At 42.9% G+C, this 12676-nt stretch overlaps 1 protein-coding gene across 1 annotated transcript in view; it reads left to right on the forward strand.

The window, feature by feature from the left end:
• LOC142956290 (contactin-associated protein-like 4) overlaps positions 1-12676 on the forward strand; it is a 78838-nt gene that overhangs the window by 23150 nt on the left and 43012 nt on the right. Inside the window, exons 2-5 of the mRNA XM_076097812.1 lie at positions 808-918; positions 7527-7720; positions 10691-10838; positions 11325-11531. Coding sequence (XP_075953927.1) covers positions 808-918; positions 7527-7720; positions 10691-10838; positions 11325-11531 — 660 coding nt within the window. The remainder of the gene's footprint in view (positions 1-807; positions 919-7526; positions 7721-10690; positions 10839-11324; positions 11532-12676) is intronic.

Genomic DNA, 12676 nt, shown 5'->3' on the forward strand with positions numbered 1-12676 from the left:
CTGTTCTGAACCTCTAAAAAGATGAGACGTCGATACTGTTGAATGGATGGGTTTTAGATTTGTACATCTCACACATAACTATTGATACTGTTTATTGCTTTGTCATTTTTATACTCAGTCTCACAGCAGCTGCAATACAATATTTTATTCCTTTAGCCGCAACACTGTGAGGAGCCAATGATGGAGCCACTGCTTCACTCTAGTCAGGGAGCAACCTCTGGGTTTGAAAAGTGAATGCAGAAGTGTCTTAAAGCTGCATTCTCTCTAATGGCCATCAGGGGGCGACTCCTCTGGTTGTGTAGAAGTCTATGAGAAAATGACTACTTCTCTCTTGATTTATTACCTCAGTAAACATTGTAAACATGAGTTTATGGTCTCAATCTCTAGTTTCAAGTCTTCTTCAACACAGCATGATGTTCATTTAGTAAACGATGGTCCATTTAGATAAGATTAAGATTAAAGTTCTGGTGGCAAAAAAAGAAAATGGCGATGACCAAAATGCTGAACTCGAGGCTTCAAAACAGCAGTGCACAAACCAAAGGGTGATGCACGGGGACTTCATCCACTTCTTATTTACAGAATATAGATACAGTGCCGCGTGACATTAGCATATATTATTGATTATCATGAACATCTTGTTTCCTCGAATGAAAACACAAAACATCCTGTTTGGGCTTTCCCTGTCAGTTCACTTGAACTTTGAGAAGCAGAGCTTAGAAAAGATTGGACTTTCAAAGCGTAGGCAATAGATAAGTGTGAAGCCCTAACCATGTATGCTTCTTTTTCTTCTTTGTGATTGGTTGACAGAGGCGTGTGACAGCACGTTAGTGTCCAATCTGCCGCCATCGTCCTTCAGAAGTTCCTCACAGCTGTCCAGCAGTCACGCGCCGGGCTTCGCCAAACTCAACAGGAGAGACGGTAAGGAAGACAGATTGGATTATAGACTGGAGAATGTGTAATGAGTGGAAAACACTGGATTTTACAGGATGATTCGGCTGAATATTAGACTGCATTGTGCATTGTGATTTTTTATTGTTTAGTAGAATAACATATTTTGTGTTGAAGGCTATCGCGACCACTGGCAGTGGCCATATTCGGTGTCTCTACCTCACTCCTCCGCAGTTCAAATAATGTCACTTCCGCTCCAGATGGCGGTGGCCAAAATGCCAAAACCGCAGTCCACAAACCAATGGGTGACGTCCCGATGACTAAGTCCTCCTTCTATGGTCAGGACACCAAAAACACACTAAAGAGTCCATCACCTGGATCTCGACATTCATGCACGGCATGAGCCCAATCCCCACTCCATTCTTTTAAAAGATGTTAACTCGCTCAATCTTTCTCAACATGAATCAGAGATGTTGTTTTCTTCATCTGGCACCAGTAATCCATAGCCAGTTGATATAGTCTTTGTTGAGACCTACAGCATGGCATGGTTTAACGGATTATGGCGTGCTTAACATGCAGGCAAAGGCTTCAGCTCAGAAAGTCCACAAATACCCTCTTTGAGGTTCTTTATTGCCACACACACAAAAAAACGATGCTTATCACACAAAGCTGAGCAGTGATACATGTGTGTGCCGGTCTAAAGCATGCATGGAGATTATCTTTTATACAGAGCAGTTTCTTCTGAAAGGTGGCACACTCACTATGTTGCTCATGCACATCATTTTTACATCTGGTGCCGGGATTGAAAATCTCTGGCAGGTGGCTGATTGGAGATAAATGTCTCTTTCACCAAGAAGCTGCTGGATGATTGACTCACTATGTTGGGCTTCCCACCGCTCTGTGTAGATCCTCAGTCCGTCTTATTCTTCATTTTGATTTCCCATTTACGCCTTTTATCTAATAATTACTTTCACTTCCTCCGCAGACACGTCTTTCATCTGTAAGACCTAATCCAGCCAGCTCTGTTTTACTGTTTTATTTTATTGTCGGGCAACAGTGACAGTCGGTGATGCTGTTGCAATTATGTTGGAATCAAATTTATAAGCAATCATTGTGCCACAGTAATCATTTTGCATCTAAACTAGATTGGCCTGTTCTGGTTGTGTGAATTGATTGCCAACTAATTGATTTCCATGTGCATGTTCAGTTCGTACTTAATTGTAAAGTTCCAGTGTTACACTTGAGACTCCAATCGAAATATGTTTGCCTGAAGGGGACAGCCGATGTTTTCCAGCCTCCCATTAGGCTCTCTGTCCGTCTGACATGTTATCAGGTTGCTGAAATTACCATCCAGGCTTGGTATTCTCATGCAAATTACGAGCTCTCACTCCAAGTATATACCAGTCTGCCTGTTACATGTCTCTCTTCTGTTCCTTTCAGCTACCCGTCTTCCTGTTCACTCTCCTACCCGCCTCTTCCTCTGCCTGTCCGGTCTTTTCCATTGCGCTTGACTCTTCATTTCACTCATGTCTTTTCTCTTTGCATGTTCCCGTCTGTCCTCCGGACCCATCAGGTGGAATATCGGTGCATTATTGATGATTCAGCAGTCCTTTCTTAACTCTATCCATCCATCTTGTCCTTATAGTGAAGCTGGTGTCCGGAGCGGACTCGCGTCACGCTTGGTTTCCCTTCAACGGTAGAGCAGAATGAGAGCTGTGCAGCCTGACCGGCTCTTATCCTCACCTGTGACATACGCTACCTGTACTGCTCCAATAACAAGAGGAAGACAAATTGAGTTGGTTTCGGGTGTCAGAGCCCTCACCGGTGAAGTGGATTACTGAAGTATCAGACGAGAAGAGAGCAGTCAACCCACCTCGAGTTACGTTTTTGTTTTGTGAAACAGAATTGGCCCTTCATCTTTCAAGATAAATTGAAAGTATAACCTTATATCAGACAGGCAGAGGAACGTACAGCAATGCTGACAGAGGGGTGAAAGTTCCTGGTATATTTACACCGGGACTTAATGAGGGAAGTAAACACGTGTGTGTTTCAATGAGGAAATGCTGAGGACAGCTGCGCAGGTGTGCTGGTGACAGGCTCCGACAAGATCTAGAAAGATCCATAATGGATGCTGGAGCTGGAGGGAAGAGAGGAGACAGAATAGGACAGAGAGGCAAGTGTCATCATGACAACCGCATAGCCATGGTGGCTCCCTGTGAAGGCTGTGATGCTCTGACACACAACTATACACCATGTCAGGCTTAGCTGTCCGAGTGGTCAAAAGTGCTTCCCTTCCTTCGCTCTAAATGTATGTTTTTTTGTATTTGTCTGTGTGGTTAAGTCAAATGTACAAATATGCACGACAGGCTCACAGACACAGTCTCGACATTCAAATAAAAACAATTTCATCCCGGAGGAGAAAATACAGCATCGCTCTCAAACCGTTTTGGGGTCAGCAAAGTTTTCTCGTTATGATTTGACAGTTTCTAGTTAAGCAAAGCTTCTCAACATCAATCACACAGATTGCCCCACCATTGGGGCTATCGGGATTGGTAACGCCCCTGACATTGGAGTTTGTAGTTCTCATTGGCTGGCAGAGCAGTGATGTCACACTTCTGACCGTCATTAACACATTTCTCAGTGGCTGGTTAAAGTGGGTTCCTTGACAGACACAAGGGACAGAAGGAAAACAGGGAGATCTGTTTGATTTATAGTGACAGCCGTGTCGGAAAGTGTTCAGACCGCCAGCCATCACTTCCCTTCTGTTTCAATTATGTCTGTCCGGGTGGACACAGCAAATCTGTGGAACGCCGCTCTGTCTCTGAGCTGTTTCCTTCCGATTCCCTCTTCTTCTTTCCCAGTCTAATCTTCATGAGTAAAGGTCAGAGTGTCTGCTCTTTTCTGTTCTCCTCTTACTGGACACGTCCGTTAGTCAACTGCTTATTAGCTTTGGCCTTTAGCTCTTTAAAGATCAGGTTCCATCAACCGCTAGACCGATTTTTATTTTTCACTGCTGAGCTTTTCTCCTCTGCCACCACACGTTGTCCAGAGGCAAAGTGAGAGAATACGGAGACTGATTTATTTTCCAGTCTCACTTTTCACACTCAACTTTGGTAGCAATTAGTATTACTTCAACACATAAATAAAAGGCAAAGATTTAACAAAGATTTAATGAAAATACCGAAAGAAGACATTTTGCCATGACTGGATTTAGTGGACCAAATATTTTACCCTGAAACCTCCTGCAAACCTATCCTTCTTGAATTTTAAGTATTTTATTTGCATCTTTGGCATTTTGTCTTTATTGGACATGTTACAGAGGAGAGCCTCAGGAAACAATGCAAACGTTGTGGATTTGAACCAGCGGTGTTGCAGTTTCATGGGTTTTGTTTTGTGGGAATCTCTGAAAGCTGACATCCGTGCACCCCCTTAAAATGTGTGCCCGTGTTCACTGGACCCACTAAAGGTGCGTCAACTGCAAGCTTGACACACCTCAGTGTCCTGGGAAATCTGAGCAGTGCCAGGGTGCTGGAAGGGAGCCTCTTGTGGATTGACGATGTCAGATTCAGGAGGACAAATGCAAATTCTGTCCTCGTTGCGCTACGATTGAACAACTCTTCACACTGCAGGGTCATGGAACTTTGCCCAGTTTGTCCAAAACCTTGGAGGTTTGTGTCTCTCTGAGTATTTTGTGACAGTTACTGTGAGGATACGGGGTACCGGGGCCGTTACATAAGAGCCATCCTGCTTGTTAGTTGTTTGCTGCCAAACTCTCAGTTCAGTGCATACAGTACTCCTGAAGCTCCAACATCTCCTCTAGGTCCCTGCTTGTTGACTTTAGCTATTTAGCTGAATGCTGAACCACACAAGTCACACACAGAATGACTAACTTTGTGTGGCAGAAAGACTCTTTAGGCTCTCGGGCATCACATTGCCTTCAGCTCCTCTTCCAAAGATGAATAGCTCAGCACTGTCCCCTGGAGGCTTAGGATACATTCTGTTGGTTGCTTTGTTTCAAAATGTTAGCTTCCTGCTGCTGCAACAACAAACAGACAACAGCATGGTAACATGAGGACAAGTGACATTTACATTGTTTGTTTGCCTGTTTTAATGCTTTCCAAGAGCTCATTGACTCCCAATGTTGGTGTGTGTGTGTGTGTGTGTGTGTGTGTGTGTGTGTGTGTGTGTGAGCACTTAGTGGGACGCTGGTCAGCAGCCTCCTCCTTCAGAATCGTCCATCTGGCGTTGGAGCTCTGAGGCATCGCTTTGACCTGACAAAGCACTTTCCAACACGCACACACACACCCTTGTACTTACATCTTTGTGAGGACACTCAATGACATAATGAATTCCCTAGCCCCTTACCCTAACCCTACACTAAAACTAATTCTAACCTGAAGCTTAAAACCAAGTCTCAACCCTCACACCGGCCTTTGAAGGTCTGTCCCAATGTAGGGACCGGCCAAAACGTCCTTACTCTCCAAATGTGTCCTCACATTGAAGGTTTAAGTTGGTCCACACAAAGATATGAGTTCACAAACTGACTCTGAAAACACAAGACACATTTCATGAGCTTGGATGAGGCTAATCAATACCACCACAGCCTTTATTGAAAGTGTTTGCGGATAAGACATATTGCATAATAAGCAATAGGCAATACACAGGAAATGCCACAAGCCTGTTGAATTTTAAATACTCATCAGTCTTTCTTTCATCAATCCCTCTTTTCAGTTCTTTCAACCTGTTCATCTAAAATACAACTGATCAATATGTCACAACACTGCTCTTTGTTGGTGATATTTAATACGGGACAGGATGCAGACCTGCAGGGGTACTGTAAAGCTAATCAATGCTTGGCACCACAACCTCCAATTGTTGATATTCTACATAGCAAAGGATGCAGAGCTGCAAACAAACTATACAACTAATCAATAGATCACGCCACAGCCTCTTAGCAATGCTATATCTGATATGAGGACGCTAATGGTCTTGCATTCTGTGCAACGGATCAATGCATGGCAGCTCAACCGCATATTGATGATGTTTTGTTTCGGAAATGCAATACTCAACAATGTGCAGTAAACTTGTTTGTCGTGAACTAATTCCAGTAAAATATCTCAGCAATGAGGTCAAAGGAGATACCAGCAAATGGATCTTATGTCAGGACATCGAGAGGAGCAAATGTGGCTCTATGGATGGCTCCGACACTTTGGTCCAGACTAATATATATCTCACCAACTACTGCACGGATTGCCATGAAATATGGCCCAGGATGAACTGCAGTGGCTTCCTATAGTGCCACAATGAGGCATTTTATTTTGTCCTGTACTTAAGTTTTGGAACAATTACCTGTTGTTACGTTCCCCGTTTGGCATCTAAGGGATGCGGGGAGTAACGGTGTAAATTTCCCGGGGAAAGAGAGAATGAGCAATGATGACGTTTTAACAAAAGGAGTATTTATTGCATAAATGGCTAGCTGCTTGCACGGCAGCAAAAGAAAACTACTTTCTTATAGATAGAAAGAAAGCGACACGATACAGACAACAGCCCACACGGCTGGAACAAAGGCGCCAATGGTCCACAGCAACACGTCCACAGCAACACACACGCAGCTCCACCACTACGCGTTGCCCAAGGAGTTGTCCTTCTGGAGCTCCTCTCCTCTTATCCACCGCTAATCGCGATTGAACGCAGCCGCGTCCAATCAGCCGCTGCAGCTGGCATCCGGGACAGAGGGCGGCACCCGAGAGGACACTGAGGGTAAACAGAGGGAAAGCACCAACACAACACGGCACGTAACACCTGATTAGTAGCAAAACAATAAAAAAAAACATCTAATTGTGATTATTTTGACTTATATTGCAATGAAATATGATTTGCAATATTAGAGGGAATTGTAATAATTATTATATTATTGTGAAAAACAGTGATTATGGTGTGATTTTTGTGGGGATCTGTTGCAAACAAAGATGTTTTCTTGAGTCTGTAGAATATGATTTGGAGGCCATGACCTCTGCAGCGTGGCAATATTTAGTTTAAAATGGTATTTTGACACAAAAATGTGCCTCATGCGATGTGAAAATTGCAGCAGGCCATTTTGCGATAACAAAAACATTTGATTTGATGCATAATGGTGCATTTGTGTGCTGTTTGGAAAAGAAGTAAGAAAGCGTGTCGAGCAGAAAGCCCGCTAAACAACGTTGCATTGTGTCATTAGAAAAAAGAATCTCATTCTTAAGACAAATGTCAAACCAGCATGAAAAGCTGTGGAGGCGGCAGGTTTGTAAATTGGAAAATTGAACACAATTTGAGGCTTTCATTCTGATGAATGTCTTCTTTTGATGTATGAAGACAAATTGACTCATAAAAGGATAAAAGGAAATGTTCTGTCTAATACACAATAATTCTGAGTGCAATAAATTATTTTATATTCAATTTTCTACATTAAATAAATCTTGCAGTGTCTTGGAATGAAACCAATAATCTGTCCCAACACAACAAGCTATAAATACTGTTCAACTATGGCACAATAATGTGCTATTATTCAGGCTGTGTAACAATGTCAGACTTAAAGGTCAACGCACGTATACTTATGCCTCGGAGAATGAAATATAATGTATTAATCTCTCTCCCTGCAGGAGCTGGAGGCTGGTCTCCTCTCACCTCAGACAGGTATCAGTGGCTGGAGGTCGACCTCGGCGAGCGGACCAAGATCACCGCTGTCGCGACTCAGGGCCGCTACGGCAGCTCTGATTGGCTGACGTCGTACCTGCTGATGTTCAGCGACACGGGTCACAACTGGAAGCAGTACAGACAGGAGGACAGTATAGGGGTGAGTCCGTAGGTGGTGTTTCTTCACTAAGATGTTTCTCTAAAATGTATTTAACAAGTATGTAAGCAATTTAAAATAAAAATATACAGGAAGCACGACTTCACAAATACCCTATTCAAGTGTTAGGTAGTCACAGTATTGTCTGGCAAACAGAAGGTAGCTAAGGCTTCGTTAAATTCATCTCAAACTAACGTAGAAAATACAGTATGTGTGAAGAGATGTGTAAATGAATTCACAGTGAACACTAAACATGTGTTGCACACTCTTAACTCTTGCTTGCCATTAATTGAATAGCCCTCTCATTAAATGCATCGTCTTTTAACTATAGTCACACTGGCAGGAAGACATGATCGGTATCTTTGGTGAACATGTCTTTTAAAACAATAATCGTGTGTTCAGAGCGAGTTTTCTGAAATGTTGTGTTTAAAAATGCGAAAGAAATATTCTAATGCTAACTTATTGTGAATTTAGGAGAAATCTGCAGAATAAAGTAGACATCTGACATCTATAGTAAAATAAACACCTAATTGTGTATTTTGAACATTTTATTTACACTAGCCTCAAAGAAAACAAAAAGATTTAAGCCCAGAATCTCAAAATGATGAGTAAGGTGGTTTAAAAGAGTACCACCTTAAGTACTGTTACACAAACAGTTCTGTGAGTATCAGGTAAGAGTTCATTACAATTCATTTGCCTGCACTTCCACACTCATATTTACAGAGGATATGGTGTTTAGCAGTGCCGGTCTGCAGGGATCAGTCCATCCTGAGGAGATAATCACAGTCATCAGGAGCCTTTGACTCTTCATTAATAATGGATGAACCAATGAAAGAGCTCTGCTGACTGTGCAGACCTGTTGCCAAAACAGTTACGCTGCCGTTGATGGACACAGAGCGAGACAGAGAGGCAGCCGAGCGTCTCTTTCCTGGCTGAGACGACGCGTTGCGGCCAGATGCTGAAACCAATGAGGACACATTCCACCGTGTCAAAGCTGTGGTGCTCTTACACACACGTTCAATCTCTCTCTCAGTTTGTTTGCTTTTTTCTTCCAAGAATGATAAAGTCATGAGAACGGATGGGACAACTTGAAGTGGTGAATCAGCTGTGTTACATATTTCTATGTGCACTTTGAAGTTTCTGTATTGAAGCGGCACAAATTGATAAAACTACTTCAATTGCGACAAAAAAGTTTTTAGGCTCTTCTGAGGTGGTTTCTGCCTTTGTCGAAAAAAGAGTTGATGCGCTAGATGGATTATGGAAAGGCTTTTGACGAATACATTTTGACGTAATGTCAGAAAGGCAGCTGGTCTCTGTAGAGCTGATTAATGAAGAAATCCGTCAGGTGGACAGCGGAGGCAGCGAGGCATCACCTCCCACCTCCTGGTACACACACACAACTCTTCTTCTGTGTTGTTCCGTGTTGGCCTTGTATTTGTCCCGCTGTGGTGATGGTGCACGGTTCAGTACGCAGCCACAGGAATATTAAGTTGTAATTTGTGGAAAAAGGAAAAACCGTGATGCATCCTGTCAGCAGAGAGAGCTTGTTGACCTGCATGGCCCCCCGTGAGCCGCACAATACAAACATGGAAACATGGTATATTAACACACTGTGAGAATGGACATTCATCCCGGGTAAACCCACGTCTGTTACAGCGGTGCAGAGAGGAGCTTTTGATTAGAAGGAGAGCCGAGGCAATTTCCCCCACATGGAAGGAATCCAGCTAATCTCAGCGCTGAGGATGGTCTCTGAGAGAGCAGAGGACGACTTCTCACGGCTTAAAGACACGTTGATCTGACACTCTGCATAAACTGAGCACAATCCCAGTCGCATTTCAAAGTGTTTCCCAACTTCTGTGCGTTAGTCAGTCGAGCTCACAGAGTCAGTCAGAGGAGAGAGTTGATCTGCTTTTAGCTTAGAAACCAGCAGAGGGGAAGTTCTCTTTTTATTACTTTGAGGGTTTTTTTGTGTAAAAAAAAAAGAAAGTTTGTGAGTGAAAACAAGAACTTCTCATCTGCTTAACACGTTTTCCATTCCGTTGAGTAACTCATAAGCAACATCCAAACCCACCTGTTGTGTAAATTCATTAAATGGCCGGTAATTAACAGTGTGAACACAGGAACCAGCAGTGTACGCCTCCTTAACATTGTGTGTGAATAGACTTCCTTCCCATGAGTCTAATCGACGACATACACAGAAGTATAATCACACACCAAACAAATATGTTGCTCGTGCATCCAGCAGTGAATTTAATTGGCTCCTTTTAGCTGAAAGAACAACAAACATTTTTGATACTGGGCATCAAAACATCAAACGATACATTATAAGACATCTCTCTTCATCATATGAAGACTTCCCTCTCATGATTTCAGAGGAATTAATAAGTTAATTATGTGTCTCAGCTTTTATTCAGCAGTGGGGGAGCCAGTTAACCTGCATGTCAACTTCAAGGGAGGGATGTAATTAACCAGTTGAGAGCGATAGAAAGCATTCAGCGGATCAGTTCACGCTTTATATTCCAGACTTTGAAGGAAATGTTCATTGGGAATCCAGAAGAATATCATATGAAAATAAAGTACTTTACTTACAAATACTGGCAAGTCAAAGTATTTCCACTGTAAGTGCTTTAACAACGTATCCTCATGGTTCACATGATGGTGTTTTCATACGCATGTCCAGCAACGTGAGCGATCAGTGCCTTTTGATCACATCAACCCTTTGAGCAGTCATTTCTGCATCGACTGGAGAATTAGTGTCACCAGCAGTTAATGTTGATGAGCCCAGCTCCTAATCGTCCCTTTAATTTAACGGATGTCTTCTGCTCGGTTTAAAGTTGTGTTATATTTGGATAAAAACCTGACTTCTGTGCGAAATGTAATTCTACAAAGTAACAAACAAATAAAGAGATAAATAAATAAACTTATTTGTGTGTGTTTTTTACTTTTTGGTATTTATTATGTTTGTAATTTCAGTCTTTTCCAGGTAACAGTAATGCAGACAGTGTGGTTCAGTACAAACTGCAGCAGCCGGCCATCGCTCGCTTCCTCCGCCTCATTCCTCTGGACTGGAACCCCAGCGGGAGGATCGGACTCCGGCTGGAGACCTACGGGTGTCCTTACAGTAAGTCCTTTCTTTATCACCGGCCTGACTGGACTCTCACTCTTTGTTTTGTCAAGAATAAAAGACGTTTTTCATCTGTGCAATGCAAAAGTGCGATGTGGGAATCCGGAAAACAACTAACATTAGCTGTTGTGGCTAGCAGATGAGTAATTATAGTTTGCAAAGGGTCTCTATTCTGCTGAGCTGTTTTAAACTTTCCACCAACAAATTCTTAAAATATTTAGTTATTTATACATGTCCATGTATACTCAAAGATAGTTACAGTCATTTGCTTTTAGTTGTGTTAAAACTCTCTCAGGTACAAAGGCATCACCGCAGCTTTGCCCAAATCCCCAACTAGAACAAACCATTAACTATTAATATCACACTTTTGTGTTTTTGGTTTAAGGACCCGGCATTAGTTTAAGGTTTTTGTTTGAATGCCTCACAAAGTTACATACTGAGAACGACCATTTCCTGAACGCTGAATCTCTTTTTGTCTTCCAGCCTCTGACGTTGTGAGTTTGGACGGCGGCAGCAGCAGTCTGGTGTACAGGTTGAGTCCCGGGCCGCGGGGGACGTCCAGAGAGGTCGTCTCTCTGAAGTTTAAAACCCTGAGGAATTCTGGGACACTGCTGCACGCAGAGGGAGAGGGAGGACTCGGGCTGAGTCTGGAATTAGAGAGAGGAAAGCTGCTGCTGCTGCTCAGACAAGGTACAGCACAATATACTGTATCTACTGACAGATACTGATATTTATTACATTGGAGTACTGAAAACGTTTTATAGGGTTTTTCTGCAGAAGGATAGCATGACCCAATCTACCTTTACTAGAAGAAATGGTCGGCTTAAAACGCTTATATTGTTGACATATCCACTAAGAATAAAAATGAACAAACAATTTGATGGGCAAGAAAACATTTTTTTTAGCTTGACATGTAATTAGTGAGTCACTTTGTAGATTGTATTGGTTCAGAATATCTGTATATGTAGGTTGTTGACAATATAAAGCCCTCTGAGATAACTTTAGGTTGGTTGAGGTTGGTTGAGGTGGGCGACACGCACGCTGCCGCCTGATTGGTTTAAATCTTGGCCCACGCTCTGCTGCTGCATCTCAGTCTAGTTGCAGACATGATGGATGGTACCCGCTCTCTGTAGCATGTGTTAGGGCCGGACTCTGCAAGACGTGATGCATGGCTTACAGCCTGTACATAGGGAGGTGTGTGTGTGTGTGTGTGTGTGTGTGTGTGTGTGTGTGTGTGTGTGTGTGTGTGTGTGTGTTTAAATGGGGTTAAACCAGAGGTTGTCAGGCTGCCATGCTGAATCATCACCATATGGCTCACCTCTCATCAGGAACCCCATCTGATTGCTTAAATACTTTCTCCATCCAGCCAGCCAGCCGTCCCTCCCCCACTTCATCTCTCTCTACCTCCCTCCATTCTTCCCTTCTCTTTGCCTCCTTCACCTTGCACCATTTCCTCATCTTTCTCTTTGGCAGTCTGTTCTTTCCACACGTTATCCCTACATCCTTACATCTTCTCTTTCCTCCATCCATCCTTTTCTCTATTTTTCTCCAAGTTCTCTTGAACTCTATGACTGAGATGTATTAGGCCACAGGGCTACACATTAAGGATGTCTCCTTTTGTCACATTAATGACACAGTGAAATAGACAAATACACGTTCTAATTCAGGTGTTTAGTTGTCTCTGGTTACTTGTCTTGTACTTGAGGGTGTGTACACAGAAGCGTATGCCAGCAGGTGTGATTAGCACTCACAGACAGACGGGTTGAGATAAAGTTTCGCTTCACTGAATCAGAAAACAGAGCAAAGGTCAAACCCAGGTAGACAGTCAGAACATG

The sequence above is a fragment of the Anarhichas minor genome, unplaced genomic scaffold (assembly GCF_050575085.1).
Source record: "Anarhichas minor isolate MPS153535 unplaced genomic scaffold, ASM5057508v1 ptg000024l, whole genome shotgun sequence".
NCBI classification, from domain to species: Eukaryota; Metazoa; Chordata; class Actinopteri; order Perciformes; family Anarhichadidae; genus Anarhichas; species Anarhichas minor.